General features: G+C 48.6%; 1 protein-coding gene across 2 annotated transcripts in view; it reads right to left on the bottom strand.

The window, feature by feature from the left end:
• igf2r (insulin-like growth factor 2 receptor) overlaps nt 1-15,871 on the bottom strand; it is a 38,199-nt gene extending 22,328 nt beyond the window's left edge. For both annotated transcript variants that reach the window (XM_037244743.1, XM_037244742.1), the window contains exons 1-46: nt 15,616-15,871; nt 14,802-14,941; nt 14,109-14,227; nt 13,394-13,492; nt 13,179-13,314; nt 12,852-12,963; nt 12,653-12,761; nt 12,420-12,579; nt 12,149-12,341; nt 11,964-12,067; nt 11,724-11,888; nt 11,503-11,649; nt 11,245-11,397; nt 11,023-11,160; nt 10,799-10,949; nt 10,524-10,692; nt 10,331-10,446; nt 7,206-7,365; nt 6,945-7,121; nt 6,763-6,858; nt 6,581-6,682; nt 6,283-6,445; nt 6,036-6,212; nt 5,822-5,968; nt 5,546-5,724; nt 5,375-5,462; nt 5,087-5,296; nt 4,875-5,005; nt 4,653-4,756; nt 4,422-4,555; nt 4,134-4,330; nt 3,933-4,059; nt 3,672-3,803; nt 3,442-3,601; nt 3,255-3,363; nt 3,057-3,138; nt 2,843-2,976; nt 2,629-2,775; nt 2,381-2,539; nt 2,087-2,294; nt 1,859-2,011; nt 1,117-1,351; nt 908-1,044; nt 707-824; nt 285-431; nt 25-209 (exon numbers count right to left, since the gene is read on the bottom strand). In XM_037244743.1, the coding sequence (XP_037100638.1) occupies nt 25-209; nt 285-431; nt 707-824; nt 908-1,044; nt 1,117-1,351; nt 1,859-2,011; nt 2,087-2,294; nt 2,381-2,539; nt 2,629-2,775; nt 2,843-2,976; nt 3,057-3,138; nt 3,255-3,363; nt 3,442-3,601; nt 3,672-3,803; nt 3,933-4,059; nt 4,134-4,330; nt 4,422-4,555; nt 4,653-4,756; nt 4,875-5,005; nt 5,087-5,296; nt 5,375-5,462; nt 5,546-5,724; nt 5,822-5,968; nt 6,036-6,212; nt 6,283-6,445; nt 6,581-6,682; nt 6,763-6,858; nt 6,945-7,121; nt 7,206-7,365; nt 10,331-10,446; nt 10,524-10,692; nt 10,799-10,949; nt 11,023-11,160; nt 11,245-11,397; nt 11,503-11,649; nt 11,724-11,888; nt 11,964-12,067; nt 12,149-12,341; nt 12,420-12,579; nt 12,653-12,761; nt 12,852-12,963; nt 13,179-13,314; nt 13,394-13,492; nt 14,109-14,227; nt 14,802-14,941; nt 15,616-15,776 (6,670 nt within the window). In that variant the 5' untranslated portion in view covers nt 15,777-15,871. The remainder of the gene's footprint in view (nt 1-24; nt 210-284; nt 432-706; nt 825-907; nt 1,045-1,116; nt 1,352-1,858; nt 2,012-2,086; nt 2,295-2,380; nt 2,540-2,628; nt 2,776-2,842; nt 2,977-3,056; nt 3,139-3,254; nt 3,364-3,441; nt 3,602-3,671; nt 3,804-3,932; nt 4,060-4,133; nt 4,331-4,421; nt 4,556-4,652; nt 4,757-4,874; nt 5,006-5,086; nt 5,297-5,374; nt 5,463-5,545; nt 5,725-5,821; nt 5,969-6,035; nt 6,213-6,282; nt 6,446-6,580; nt 6,683-6,762; nt 6,859-6,944; nt 7,122-7,205; nt 7,366-10,330; nt 10,447-10,523; nt 10,693-10,798; nt 10,950-11,022; nt 11,161-11,244; nt 11,398-11,502; nt 11,650-11,723; nt 11,889-11,963; nt 12,068-12,148; nt 12,342-12,419; nt 12,580-12,652; nt 12,762-12,851; nt 12,964-13,178; nt 13,315-13,393; nt 13,493-14,108; nt 14,228-14,801; nt 14,942-15,615) is intronic.
• Between the last annotated feature and the right edge of the window lie 106 nt (nt 15,872-15,977).

Below are 15,977 nucleotides of genomic sequence, written 5' to 3'. Positions count from 1 at the left end.
ATTTTGAGTGAACATGTCAAATACCTTTGATGCAATATTTGGCCGTGCTGGAGGAGCCAATCCGCCGCCAGTAGGGTTCGTTGACTTTGACCTGGCAGATGTTGGCGCCCACGCACGTTGGCAGGGAGCTGTTGGTGAGCCCGGACAACTGGATGTGGTAAATGTAGTGGTCCCCGTTATCCCGGATGTCTCCGGAGGCTTGATGGGGACTGAAGACACACAAACACGTGTCTAAGAGTGAGTGACATGCAGGGTAAAAGAAGGAGCAATTTTAATTTGGCTACCTGAAGTAAAGCGCTCCAAGACTGAGGCGGGCGCCCGTGTTTGGGTTCTGAATGGTGCCGTTGACCATCTCCACCTCATGTTGCTTGACGGCACATGCCAAGCGGGTCTCCCAGCCAATCACAAAGAGGCAGGACGTCTTGTCGATGCTGAGAGATTTCACGCAAACTATTGTAAGTTTTGATAGAGATTGCACCCAAAAATATAGCTACGTTTTAAATAATTTGGTGGAATTAAAAAATACTTTTTAGATGTTATATAATTGACTTTTATAATGGCGTCTTAAGAAGCCAAAGTTTAACCTGAATGACGAACACTCTTCTGTTATTAACTGGCTGCTCAACTGGAAAAGTAAATGAATGCCACTGTCCCAAGTCACAGTGCCTTTATGGCCATTTTGTCACACGTCGAGCTGCGTTCATACTTGATGATGGTCGGGTGACCGACAGTGGTGCCGCAGCTCAGCCGGATCTCCGTCTTTGCCGCCACGCCGTTACCGCAGGAAGAATCACTGGCCGAATAGTTGACGGAAATCTTGCCATCTATGGGAGGGGAAAGAGATGACTGCTTTTCTCCACGCCCAACTAAGAAAATGCGCAAATTCTAATCAGCCGCAATTTCTCACCCTTGTAGCTCATTTTCTGAGTGTAGACGCGACCCAGCGTCTGCGTGCTGCCGTCCGCCGAGTGCCGGCACACAGTGGCGCCCTCGTCACAACCCGGAGGTCCTTTATGAATCCCCTGACAGAGGTTGAAGAAATATCTGAAGATATGAAAATGGGGAACGTCACATGCGCATCAATGAGAAAACATTTCATTCGCAATTTTGACTCACGTGTCGCCGTTGTGGTTGAACTTCCAGGGCTTGGTGAGGGAAGAGAGGGCTCGCAGATCGAAACTTTTATGCTGACTGACCAGCTTGCACTCCATCTTCCGTGAGGCGCACACAGCACTCGTTGGCCACTGGAAGGTAGCCGAGCATCCCGCCGTTTCCGACAGCAGTTGCGGGGAGCCGTGGCCCGCGGACGGGTCGCAAGTAAACAGGATGGACGACTGCCGCTTGGCAGACACTAATAAAAAAAAAAAAGAATAATTAAAGTGCTAAAACCAGCTCAGTGGCCTAGTGACCAGCTCAGTGGCCTAGTGACCAGCTCAGTGGCCTAGTGGTAGAGTGTCCGCCCTGAGACTGGAAGGTTGTGGGTTCAAACCCCGGCCGGGTCATACCAAAGACTATAAAAATGGGACCCATTGCCTCCCTGCTTGGCACTCAGCATTAAGGGTTGGAATTGGGGGGTTAGATCACCAAATGATTCCCGAGCGCGGCACCGCTGCTGCTCACTGCTCCCCTCTCCCCCAGGGGATGGATCAAAATCACACGGGGATGGGTTAAATGCAGAGGACAAATTTCACCACACCCAGATGTGTGTGTGATGATCATTGGGACTTTAACTTTAAGTTTAACTTTAAATAATTAAAGCTGTTTTCCTGGATTCTTACACTCAAGATGACAAAAAATCTTGTTTGTGACAGACATGGGCACCCGATTCCAGGATGCTGAGAGAAATTTGCTGCCTCACCTGGTTCGCAGAAGCCCCAGTTTTTGTCCTTGTCATAATCGGCGGTCGTGGCGCACCACTTCCTGCCATCGGTCCTGCCATCTGTGGTGCATCCTGTATACGAGCGCTTCATGAACGTGAAGGGGAACACGCAGGCCTTGCCTTCATGCGTTCCTATAACACACATCATTTGCATGTAGGCATTTGTTATGATCAGATACAGATGTGAGGGTAAGGGGCACCACTTACTGGGCGGGCATGGATCCCCGCCACCATACTGCATGAGCACAGCCTGCTCCTCGTGTTTGAAATCCATGGTCATGGCCTTGTTGATGCCGAATGACGCCGCCGATTTGCTTGGGCCCGAAACCCGGCAAACGGTAGCGCCCTTGCAAGCAGGCTCGGCCACCGAGCTGCACACGTTGATAAGGTAGTTGTCGGAGGAGCCAAGCGGGACCTATCGCACAAACGGAGACATGTCACGTATTAGGAAGATGTTTTAAATTCTGCAAAATACACGAGCCGAAGCATCTTTGAATTCACCAGCACTTGTCCTGTCAACGTCGACAAGTCAAAGGTGTACTGCAGCTGAGTGTCGATCAGTTTGCATCCGCTGGTGTGGGTGGCGTCCGAACACACGACAGGGGTTGCCCACTCAAAAACGTACACGCAGCCCTGCAGCCTCAGCATGCGCGGGGAACCCTGAAGAGACGTAGACCAGTTTTTTTTCAAAGTAGGACAAACGTTTGGAGGAAAAAAAAAATAGGAGATGAAGTAAATGGCGTACTGACCAAGTCTACACCTCTCTGGCAGGTGAAGATGATGGTGGAGGTGTAGTTTTGCGCCACATCTGACGCACACTGGGTGGAGCTGGAGTAAGTGATGGAAACGTCGCCCATGGCGCCTAACTGAGGCCCGTTTGTCGTGCGCCCAATGTCCTTGCATAGAGGCAAAGGGAAATAAATGTCAACCTCTGGATTTGGACATTAACTTCTTGTAACTCACAATTGGAGGTCCATTGTCTGGGTCCATGCAGACTGAGGCGCCAGGTGGGCAGGTGACCCTGGGGATGGGGTTCAGAGGTTGACAAACGTTGATGTAAAAGTCCGGAGAGTCATCGCTTTCGTCCACCGCGTCATCTGAACACCACAAAGAAAAAAGGGACATCAATATGAATGACGTGATGCTGTTTGATAGTCATGTCCGTGCGCAAGCCAACCTGTGGCGGTGTAGTATCCGGTGAAGTGAATCAGAGGAGTCAGATCAATCGTGGTGGAGCCGTTCTGGACGGAACATGTGACCTGGAAGGAAGACAAAGACACTTGTTTTGGCTGTCATCTTATCTGGGGACTATAAACTATAAATTCCACAAATTGTTCAACTTAACTATCTACCGTACACACACTAACATACTCACAGGCTGCTCGCACACCAGGTGAGTATGGAAGGCAAACAAGTGCGTGCATGTCTCTGCATTGGAGTCAATGAGGACGGGTTCCGAAAGGGTTGAGCTCATACTGGCAGGTCTATGAAACGCACAAGATAACTTTAATGTTGGCGCTCCAGCTCCGAGCAGATGGCGTTGAAGGGGCCGGACACCATACCGGCAGATGAAGTGGATGATGGTGCTGTGCTTGAGGGCGGGGTCGGCGGCGCATGGACTTCCTCCCTGGTACATCAGCTCCACCACGCGATCCTTGTACGAGAGCTTCCCGCTGGTCTGGCCGCCGCTCAGCCCAGTGTTGACGTCTTTAATGCACACCGCTGGGACAACGCAGCACTTGAATGCAACCTCCCCAGGACAGAATTTTAAGTCAAGAAAATCGTGACATACCGGTTCCTGGGCTACAGCCGGCGTTGTTCATGTCTGCGCAGATGTTGACACGGAACATCCTGCTGGGCACGTTGTGGTCGTACACCGTGTAACCACCGTCCCGTCTGAGGCTGTTCAGGTCGAACAAATGACCTGCAGGAGGGAAAGGTTGAATAAAAAAATAAATAAAAACTAAATATCAGGGGTGGGTCAAATGAGGTATTTTTTACGATGCAATGCAACACGTGGGTGTACTGTAAAAATAAATTAAAAATATTAGACCTGTAGCTGGGTTGGCGACTCTGCAGCCGTCATGCTGGCTGCTGTTTAGTGGGCACGCAGCAGCCGTGAACCACATGAAAGTGTACAAACAGTCCTCGATGGCGGAAATGAGGTTTGGACGAGAGTCCTGAGAGGGGACAAAAATGTGCGACGTGGGTTAAAAAAATAAAATAAAAGATGACCGTGACATCGGTAACTTACGACTTGGTCTTTATCACACTTGAAGCGTATGATGGTGGTCCTGTTGCGGACACTGTCGGGACAGGCCTGGCCGCCGCTGTACTGCAACTTCAGCACGTTGGTGTCCCACGTGAGGCCGCTCGTCACTTGACCCAAGCTCACGTATTCCTCTCCAGCCTTCATGCAGGCTGCACTGCCGGAGGGACACTTCCACGAACCTGCCGCAAAACCAGAAGAGCGTCTTTTAATTTAAAAGTTGGGAAATACTTTGATAGACAAGCAGGACGCCATTGCTGTCAACAGACGCACCTCCCTGTGGCACCAGCGACCTGCAGATGTTGATGTAAAATCGCTTGCTGGTGTCGCCCGTTGAAGCCGCCGCCTCCCAGTTTTGGGCCTCCATGGCCAGAGGTGAGAGGTCATATGAGTGGCCCGCACCATCACTAGTCACAAGAACAGCAAACGTAATTACCCAATGCATAAAATTCACTCTCACTTTGGGGATACTCTTAGATGAGTCACAACACACAACATGCTTACTGGTATGAGCAGCTGGTTGTTTTAACAGGAAGGCATGCCAGTGACGTGCGCCAATTGAACAAATAGGTGCACTCAGGAGTCTCCTTGATGAATTCTGGCACACCCTTGTGGGAGAAGAGAGAAGTGCAGTCAACAACTTGGGAGATTTTTGCCCTCTGTCAAGGTTAGTTCATAAAATGTAAAAAGTGCATAGAAAAGTGACAATCTAAGTGTTAAGCTTACAGGGTGCATGTCGGGGTGGCAGGAGAAGTAGATCTCTGTGGATCGCTGGTAGATTTTGTGACACGTCTCTCCGCTGGTGTAGTTCAAGATCAGCTGATCCCCCACGAAGCTCAGAAGCTGGTTCGCCATTCCTGTAATGCACACAAGCGCATACCAACAAAGAATCCAAGGCAGAGCACAAACTGGGGATGGTTTTTTATGCAGTTTGCCACCTGCTATGCTGTGTTTGTTTCCGTCCACCTGGCACGAGGAGACGGCGTCGCTGCCTGTTTCTTTATTGGTGCAGACGCCCCTCTGCAGCCCGCCGCATACGGACAAGTGGTAGATGTACTTGTCACTCCTCACTGGGTAATCTTTGCCTTTCAGGGAGCTCAGGTCGAACTCGAATCCGCTTCTCGGGTCGCTGACACGGCACTCGTTACCTGAGGGGACCGGCGGGCAAACAGCCATGTAAAACCACTTCTAGCAGTCAGGTGCATCCCTCAGTGTGGCGACTCTACCTTGGGACTTCCTGATGGGACAAGCTTCGGATGTACGCCAGATGAAGACGTACTCGCAACCGTCCTGCCGGTCAAACATGGGGGAGCCCTGGAAATACAAACACACATACACTGAGCATCTCTCACCCAGCCGCAGAGCCCTGCCAAGTAAGAAGGTTACAGATTACTCACTGGGCTGTCGTCACAGAGTAAGATGATGCGTGTGGAGTAGCGAGACGTGGCGCCGCACAGGTCCCCGTTGTGGTACAAGATGCTGATGGAGCCGTCATCCGCCACTTGCGGGCTAGCCTGGACCAGACCCAGGCTGTAACCGGCTCCATCAATGACGGCGCAAGCACCCAACGGACCCACTGGAGGGGGACATAGATGCATTTTGCGGTTAATAAATCTCTAACGCCGTACAAGTACTGATGGGGCTGAATTAAGTGAGAGGCATCGCTCACTGACCAGGACAGTCATTCAGAGAGGGGAGAGGTCTGCAGACATTGATGTAAAAGCTGCGTGACTTCACCGCGTCGGTGTCTATAGCAACCCAGGGACTGTTGTCTCCACCTCGAACCAGATGACTCAGGTCATACTCGTTACCACGGGAATCTGTAACCCACATAAACGCGCGTTACACCTAAGGAGGCGGCTGAATCTTGCGACGTCCTGCCAATACCGATGACGCGACAGTCCACCGGCGCGGGGACGCAGGCTAGCGCGGTGGAGAACTCAAAGAGGACGTCATGGACCACGTGACTGGGCAGGGTGTTCAAGTCCTCGCGGAGCAGCTTCAATGAACCAGGGTGCGCGTTTGGATCACACACAAAGTTAATGGTGAAGGTGTCCCGCGTTGCTGGAAAGAAAACAGAGTTTCAAACCAAAAACAGGTTCAAGAAAAGGAGGGGTCAGTTCATTCTCCAAACCTGTAGAATCGTCACGGGGTCCCTTGTATGTCAGTTTGAGGAGGCCATCGGTGGAGTACTGCAGGGTTTTCTCCACCCCCACCGGGCTGATGGGATGCCCGTCTTCCAGCTCACAGCCCGCCATTCCCGCGCCGCACTCTGCCAGGTCTGAGCAGATGTTCACCTGCGAGGCAGGACAAATGTTGACCTTCTCATGGTGAGAATAGATTGAATTATTTTACACACAAAGCTTAGTCTGCTTATTTTGTGCTCTGAATGCAATCTTAATCCTTGCTGCTGATCCCAACATCCATCTTACTAAGAAGTCTTTTCCATTGGCGTTGGTCTTGTATCCAGTCTTGGAAGCAAGCGGCTGCAGATTGAACTCCAAGCCGGTGTCGGGATCTATCACGGCACAGCTCTGAGATGGAAGCACATATGGAGCACAGATGAAGCTGAGCGATTTACGAATTCAAATAAAACCTCGATAAAATGACTTACGTTGTTCTTGGTCGTGGTGATGGCACATGCTGCCCTGGTCTCCCAGATGAAGTTGGCAGTGCAGTTCTGGTATATGAGGAATCGCGGACCCATTGACTGTGTGAAGATGAAGGCCAACAGCAACAATAAGAAAGTGACATGGAGAAGGCTAGGCCTCGCCCACCCAAAGTGTTTCCACCGACCAGCATTCCCCTGGTGCACACCAGGTGGATTCGGGTGGTGTACGTCAGCTTCAAGCCGTCTGACTCGCAGGGGTCGCCGTCCGTGAACTCCAGCAGCAGCCGGTCGCGGCTTTCGATGACGGGGCCGCGCTTGGAGATGCCCATGTTACTCACGGACACCACTTCTTGTGGGAAGCCCTGAAGGACGGGTGGGAGGGATAAGACACAATTGACTTTTTTGATACGTAGCTTATGCAAAAAGTGGTAGCGAGAATTACGAACCTGCGTGGTTGTGTACTTCATCTGGCAGACGGACGCGTGGCGGTCGCAGCCCATGACGGCGTTGATGGGCCGACAGATGTTGATGTAGTACTTGCGCAGGTTGCCGGTGTCGGACAGGTCCATGGCCTGCCAGTTGCTGCCGGACGTGGGGTAAGACAAGCTGCAGACAGGACGAAGATGTCGGACTAGGGGAGTGCTTCTCAAATAGTGGGGCGCGCGGTGCGATACCAAGGGGGGCGCGTGTGACACCAGGGAACATGCTTTTCTTTTGGCTGTACTAGATTAAAGGGTAATTAGACATCCACTGCAGTAGGTGGGAGTGGCGGTATCACTGTAAGAGTGTGCGCAAAGAGTAGTCGCTCTAGTGTAGAGCGCACGGAACATACGCACACACAGCACAGAGCAGGCGATAAAAAGTGCACCATGGAAAAATATTGAACAGGGTTGAAAAGAACGGCGGAGAGAGACGGAGATAAGAGAATTGAGAGTCACACGAAAGTTAAGACAAGGAAATATGACAAAGCGTACGTAGCGCTCGGCTTCAGTGCGACTGGGAGACGAGGAAAGACCGGTGTGTTTACTGTGCCTTACAATGTTGGCAGCGGACAGTATGAAGCCAAATAAATTAAGGCGGCACTTATAAAGTCATTGTACCCCAATCACGCTGATAAGATGCTTGAGGGTTTTCAGCGAAAACGAGCTGAATATTGCCAACAATCATCCCACTTTGTGAATGCTACTTCAGTCAATCGGCAAGCACTGTAAGCATATACAGGACTGTCTCAGAAAATTAGAATATATAATGCAATTAAAAAACCAAAAATGTCATACATTCTGGATTCATTACAAATCAACTGAAATATTGCAAGCCTTTTTATTTTAATATTGCTGATTATGGCATACAGCTTAAGAAAACTCAAATATCCTATCTCAAAATATTAGAATATCTTGAAAAAGTATACTAGTAGGGTATTCAACTAATCACTTGAATCGTCTAATTAACTTGAAACACCTGCAAGGGTTTCCTGAGCCTTGAAAAACACGCAGCTTGGTTCAGAAAACTAAATCACAAGTATGGGGAAGACTGCTGATCTGACTGCTGTCCAGAGGACTACCATTGACACCCTCCATCAGGAGGGTAAGACACAAAAAGAAATTTCTCAAAGAGCAAGCTGTTCACAGAGTGCAGTTTCAAAGCACATCCACAAAAAGTCTGTTGGAAGAGGAAAATGTGGCAGGAAACGCTGCACAACCAAGAGAGATGACCGCAGCCTTAACAGCATTGTGAAGAAGAGCCGCTTCCAGAATTTGTGGGCGCTTCAAAGACAGTGGGCTGAAGCTGGAGTCCAGGTATCAAAAGCCACTGTTCAGACGTGTCCGGGAAATGGGCTACAATAGCCTTATTCCCATGGTCAAGCCACTTCTGAACTCAAGACAACGGAAGAAGCGTCTGACTTGGGCCATGGAAAAGAAGCACTGGACAGTTCCAGAGTGGTCCAAAGTCCTCTTTTCAGACAAAAGCAAGTTTTGTACGTATTTTTGGAGAAAGGCTGGAAGGCTGACCTGAACCCCATAGAGAATTTGTGGGGTATTGTGAAGAAGGAGCTGAAAGACACCAGACCCAACAACGCAAATGAGCTAAAGGCTGCTATTGAAGGATCCTGGGCCTCCATATCACCTCAGCAATGCCACAGGCTGATTGCCTCCATACCACGCCGCATTGGTTGCAGTAATTCATGCAAAAGGCTCCCAACCAAGTACTGAGTGCATTAATGGACATTTTCAAATGTTTGATTTTGTTTTGCAGTTATAAATCTTTTTTTTTTTACTTGGTCTGAGGAAATATTCTAATATTTTGAGATAGGATATTTGAGTTTTCTTAAACTATATGCCATATTCAGCAATATTAAAATAATAAAAGGCTTGCAATATTTCAGTTGATTTGTAATGACTCCAGAATGTATGACTTTTTTTTTTTTTTAATTGCATTACAGAAAATAAAGAACTTTATCACAATATTCTAATTTTCTGAGACAGTCCTGTAAAGAAAGCAGCGTACCAAATTGCTCAGTGCAAGAAAAAACCACACCATTGCAGAAGAGCTGATACTACCTGCAGCCGTGGATATGGTCTCCGTCATGCTGCCTCATTTTGAGCACAAATTGTTTTATTCATTTTTGTTTTGTAGGTTAAAATGTTTTATATATTGTGCTCCTGAGTTAATGTTGCTGATTACTTTGAATTGAATATTATTTATTGCTGTTATTTAATTTAATATTATGTATGTTTATTATTATTTTATTTTTCCAGCATAAAATGGCAGTTGGTCAAGAATGTTTATAGTTTGAATAATTATAATTTATTTTTAATTTCAGGCAAAGTGATGCACGTGCCAGGGATGCTACCAGGCTGAACAAGCTGGTGAAGAAGGCCAGCTCTGTGGTGGGGACCGGGTTGGACAGCCTGGAGGTGGTGGTTGAACAGAGGATGGGGAAAAAACTGGTGGCCATGTTGGCCAATCCCTGCCATCCACTGCACATCGAGCTGACGGGGATGAGGAGCAAATTCAGCGACAGATTTGTCCTCCCCCGTCAGAGCACAAAGAGATTTGGACAGTCGTTTATTCCAGCTTCACTCCGACTCTACAACCAGGCCCGCAGGCATGGAGAGACCTGGAGCTAGAGACTTGGGACTTTTTATCTGCACATGATGCACTTTAGCAAACTACCAGCTTGCACTGCATATTTATTGGACCAGCAATGTGTTTATATTTATTGCATTGTGAACTCTGTTTTTCTGTTTGCCTTCCTCTTTTTAAACGTCATGAGCTGTTTGACAACTGATTTTCCCCAGAGGGGACAATAAAGGTTTCAATCAATCAATCAATTTAATCTGTTCTGTTATAGACTAAAAAAACAATGTTATTAATAGTTATTCTTTATTGTAATTGGATCTTTCTTTTTTATTTATATTTTGTTTTCTTTAATGTTAATAACATGGGGGGGGCGCGAAATGTTTTCTTCTCCTTAGGGGGGGCATCACAGAGAATTATTGAGAAGCACTGGACTAGGGTATGCATCAATGCCATACAGTGAGCAAAATCAAATATTTACTGAGTGTCCTACCTGGACAGGTCATACTGGTCCAAAGTTTTGGGGTCAGTCACCAGACACTCGTGAGGTCTTTCGGGACACGCATACGATGTGTACCAGTGAAAGTTATACGTGTACTTGTCTTCCACCTGTGCCCAGTGAAGAGCATTAGAGGAGCTAAAAGTCAAAACATTTGTACAGAACAGAAAAGCGACAGGAGGTCCACCTGGAATTCTGGTTTTCCGGCACCGGCTTCAGGGTCACATAGGAAGGAGATGAGAGTTGATCGGAGCGTGTGTTGCTGGTTGTTATACTGCGAGCCGTTGCTGTAGGACAATTGGATCAGGCCGTCGTAGTAGGACAGCCGCGAGTTGGCCTGGCCCAGACTCCAACTACTACAATGACAGGGAAAAAAAACATCCATAGTCACATAGAGAGCCGAGGAAAAGGAAAACATAACTTGATCATTTGTAGATGTTGACAAACAGTGGTTTGCTGTACCTTGTTTCTTCCTGGCATGCGCCGGCCTTTTCGGGACAGTTGGCGACCGTGACCGGGCCGCACACGTTGATGTAGTAGTCGTAGTTGTCGTTGGTCAAGTTGTAATAGCCGCCATTAGCCTTGGTGAGCGGCGACAAGTCGAAGGAGAAGCCTGGGGAGTAGAACCGCTCGCTTACGTTCCTCAGACCAAAACAGAGTTCTTGACGGTATCGCAAGCGACATACCGGCCTGCAGGTCCTCCACCTTGCAGTTGTCCCCTTGGGTCTTGGAGAGGACGCACGCGGCCGCAGTGTACCACTCCAGCTCGTACATGCAGCGATCTGATGAGACGCTGCGGAGGACGGGCGCGCTCTCCAGATCTCCTGCGAGGGATCCAAAACTTGCTAACAATAATTCCGACACCATTTTGCTTTACAGATTAGATTAAAATCGCATAAAATGATCACCTGGTTTGCACTTGAGCGTCAGGATGGTTTGAATCCTCGTGGTTTTGCTGCAAAAGTCTCCATCGGTGTACACCAGTCGGATGTCGTTTCCCTTCTCAGTCTTGCGGGGGGGCAAGAGGAAGCTTCCCAGGCTGATCATCTTCTGCTCTTTGTCTGAAACGCAAAATCGCGACCTTAGAATGAATGCCACTGGACATCCTCCACTTGTGGCTGTCGTTATGTGTCAATTCACAGTGACCTCGCCGTATCTCTCCTTACCCTCGGCACAAATGGCGGCACTCTCCGGGCAGCCGGTAGCTCCTCCCGCCTGGACCACTTTGTGGCAAACGTTGAGGTAAAAGCGCTTTAAGTCTGACTCGGAGGATTCTGGATCCACCACCTCCCAGTTCCCGTTCGACTCTGACCCTGAAACAAAAGTTAAATAGACACGGATATGTTCTACAAGGGGGGGAGACATGAATTGGATCTTCCACACTCACCAGGCAAGCGAGTGAGGGGCGAAAGATCATAATGCTTGCTGCCATCATCAACCCGACACAGAAGATCCTCCTTCTCCTTGACGCAGGCGTACGCGGTCTGCCAGTTAAAGTAGTACGTGCAGTCTGTCTCTCCGACAAACACTGGGGTCCCCACACCACCATTGGCTAAGCAAAAAATAGCAAACACTAAATCAGACTTGGCCACCTTGCTGCGGCTGACGTCGGGCTGACGCCTCTTACTTGCGTTCTTGTTGCACTCAAAGTTGATGATGGTCATCCTCTGGAAGCCGGTGGAGCACTTGGCACCGTCAGGGTAGATAAGTGTCAGATCGCCATCTGAGTAACTGAAAGATGTGGCAGGCGTATTCATTTATTTAATTTTTTCTTTTACAGATGACAATTTCTGCGCGAATGAAAGAAATTACCGCAGTGTCTGGTTCTGGTATCTGCCGGCCACTTTTTTGCCATCGCCTGTCTTCTTCACTTGGCAGGAGGAAACATAGTCCCCCAGGCTGCTGCATTCGTCCGAGGGCACTTTCCCGCACACGTTCAGGTAATAAATGTAGCTTTCAGTCCCATCGCTGTTTGAGGAATGGGCATAGTAGGGATGGTCCGCAGCTAGACGCAAACACGGGTTAAGTCTTCTTTGCAGGGCATTTAATCGATGTGATCAATTATTTTGAGTAGCTAACTTACAGGTCAAGGTGAGCGGGGTCAAGTCGACCGAGATGTCATGCTGCTGGCTGCTGAGTTTGCACGTGTCACTCTCCAAATAATCCCTGTGGCAGGCGTACTCGGTCTCCCATTCCACCTCGTAGCGGCAGTTGGCCTCCGCCGTCATTTTAGGGGTGCTGCCCTGTGAGCAGAAGGGCGTTCGACACCAGAGTCATTCGCAGCTCGCACCCAATGGGAACACGAGTGTGACCTACCGAACGTCGGCTTGATGGACAGATGAAGGTGATGGTGACGGCGGGAGAGTGTCCGTTACAGAAGACCGGGGGAGTCGTGCTGGCACTCAGGTTGTACTGCAGGCTCAGTCTTAAGAGTGTTTGAGAATTTATTTTTTTGTAGGTTTTTTTTTGTTGCTTTAAATAAGATTTTGCAATCTCACGTGGACCTCGAGGCTACCTGTCGTTTGAGAGGAGCTCTAAGGGCTTGGCGGGGGAGCCCATGTTGTGGGCCACGTTCTTGGTAACCAGGCAGGCGGCAGAACCTTCCGGACAATGTGTTTCTCCGCCACCTGACAAAGCGAAGGAACATGTCACTTCATATGAGAGAACCTCAAGGTAGATACAGTTGGGTTCGGAATAACAACAGTGCAATGTATGCTTTTGAGACCTAAACCAAGAAATAGAGATGAAGTCGGTGGACACAGATGTGACCCAGTTACCAGAAAGTTGTTCGCACTGCTTTAGTTCTGAAAACAACTCTATTCCGACATTGCGGGCGACTGACTGAGGCTGCGGCAGATGTTGACGTAGAAGTCGACGCTGTCGTCGCCGTCGTCGACCAGGTAGCCGCCGCCGCTCACTTTGATGAGCGGGTTGAGGTCGTGCTTCTTGCTGTCGGAGTCGAAGGCGAAGCACGGCACCTGCGCACGCGTGCACATTTCGGTTACCGACAACATTTGATCATTTATAGATCTTTTGGTTCATCAAAAGTGTTTGCACCTCTTTGTGTGGTTTGAATTTGTCGCTGCTGCAGGCCACGTAGGTCCTCCACTCAAAGTAATGCATACACTGAGAAACGGCCACAAATTCCGGAGTACCCTGTGGGCCACAACAATTAACACAAGTGCAAATTGGATAATATGCAAACATGTGGTGACTGACCAAAAATGAACCACGCCTAATGTAAAACCTAATATTATAAAAAAACAAAAAAAATCACATTTTCCTCAGCACTACAAGACTTTCTTTCTATATGTTTCCATCCTAGTCAGCTGCTTCTTGTTAGTGTTTTTAATCGCATTTGTCAGTCTTATGCTGTTGCAAAGCACCGTGACAGACCATCTGCTTCTGCAAGCGTGACAAGAGAGGGTGACGTAGGTTTGTTTGGCAGGAGGTGACAGGAAGTGAGGGACACCGTTGAGCCGCAGACTCTCAAAAAAGCGATTGCGCACGTGCGAAGTGTGGTTGCCGCTGTTGCAATTGTTGACTCTCATTGCAGCCAGGCTTCAGAACAATTTAAGCCAGATGTAGCCTCTCTGTAAACGTTATATTATGATATTCGTTTTGTGTCAAGACGTTGGAGTGTGTCAGTGGGAATGTTTGTCTTTTTGAAATGTCATTAAAATTGGACCTGAGATCCTGTAGGCACCGCCACTACGCAGCTCCTGTCTGAGCATATCGAATTCTGTGTCAGCCGATGCTTGTCTGAGCTCACCATGGTTTTGCCACACTGGAAGCCGATGGTGGTTTGGATGAAGTTGTCATTTCCTGCACATTTAACCTTACTGTTGTAAGCAAGGACGGTTCCGGACAGATTCCGCAGGGTCAGCTCACCTGCACGACGAGGGAAAAAAAAGATGCGTGTGATTCTGAGTGGGTCTAGAAAAACACGGCATGCTTTGAAAAATAAATATTCACCCCAGCTGAGCCTCTGCCCTTTGAGAAAATCATTTGTCACAGTTGCCATGTTTGACGTCGATATAAATAAACAGCAGTGGGAAAAGTTCTGCTATGGTAACCCCACCACTCACTTGTGACTTGGCAGCTACCGAAAGAAAGCCAATCCTCAGTGACAACTTCATTTATGTTACACTGAAATTATTAATGAACTATTTCAAGGCATCGGGACGATTGAAATGTCAACAAATTAAACTTTACTGTTAGATAGACGCATATTCCCTTCAAGAGCAAGATAACTGTGCTTGCTTTTGGCTGACACGGCCACACAGGTTATTCTTTAACATTGGTTATTGTTGCTCAACTAAAATAGCTGTAAAACATCTTGTAACGGGTCATGGCGGTCATGGAACCGCTTGCATAAAGCAATCAATCAACACAGTAACTTTGTTCAATGAGGCAGACTTGGGAGAAACACACAGGACGGGACAGAAGTACACGAGTGACTCACCGACAGATTGGTAAATATCGCTGGTCAGGTCGCGGGCGCAGACAGCGGTGCCGTCACCGCAGGGGGTGGACGGGGACGAGTCGCACAGCTTGAGCGTGTAGCTTATTTTGTTGTCCAGGTCAATCGCCTCCCATTTGTAGCTATGAGACAAAGGCAGAAAAATCGGACCTCAGTACCAGCCCTTTCACCCAACAGGCCTACAGTTAGGGGTGGGGTGATGTGTTTGTCCCTTTGTAATGTCAACATATCTTTGGTGACTGTTATCTAGCCACAGTTATTGGCAGACAGCCATGGAATAAAGACGTGTTCCTTCCTTCTGCCACATATCAATCTTGAGACTTAATGCTTTTCTATGTATCATAGCATGCCACAGAGATTTGTGGAACGTTAATTAAATTGGGGGAAGTAGAATGCAATTATCTACTTGTCTCCAAAGTTAAACGTCATCAAAAAGTCTTCGTTTAACGATACGACGGAGTGTTAGTTCGCTGCCGCGTCAATATTTGCTCACTTTGCAACACGTTAGCAGCTACTCGATGCTAGTGGGAGGAGAGATTGTACAGTACAGTACAGTGCCTGTTGTTGACCGGTTAGCTGCTAGCACGCTCTTTTAGCTAACCCACAACCATCGAATGCGATCACGTGAGCCAACTGACACGCTGGTGTGTGTGTGATTAGGCGATTTCAAATTGATTTTATTTTTCACGGGCTGAAATGAAAGCCTCCGTTGTGTTGTGTTGTTTGTTTGTTTGTTTGTTTCTTTCTTTCTTTGTTTGTTTCTTTCTTTGTTTGTTTGGACTCGAGGTGTGTTTACCTGCAGAGGTCCTGGTACCAAAGGCTTGCCTCCTCCTCCTTCCCATCCGCCGCTGCAGTCGTCGTCGCTCCGGAGAAGACCAGCAAACATCCCACACTCGCCACCAAGCAAAGCAAGCCGCCGTGGGGTAGGCGACGCCGGCCGTGGTTCGGTAAAAACATGCTCGAGCGGTGGGTGGGTGTTCAGCAGGACGACATGATAAGCGCGTCTGGAGTAGAATCGCTAGGTAGGAAGTGACTGCGCCACATGATTCAACGTCACATGACTGTCATGTTGCTCAGCCGTGCGGCCTTCGCGGAACGTGGGACATTCAGGAACGCGCATGACAATTTTGGAAAGTTAACACTTCTGCGTTAGCAACG

This window comes from Syngnathus acus, chromosome 24 (assembly GCF_901709675.1).
Source record: "Syngnathus acus chromosome 24, fSynAcu1.2, whole genome shotgun sequence".
Lineage (NCBI taxonomy): Eukaryota > Metazoa > Chordata > Actinopteri > Syngnathiformes > Syngnathidae > Syngnathus > Syngnathus acus.
Note: the sequence above shows the minus strand (reverse complement) of the source record. Positions and strands in the feature narration are given on the sequence as shown.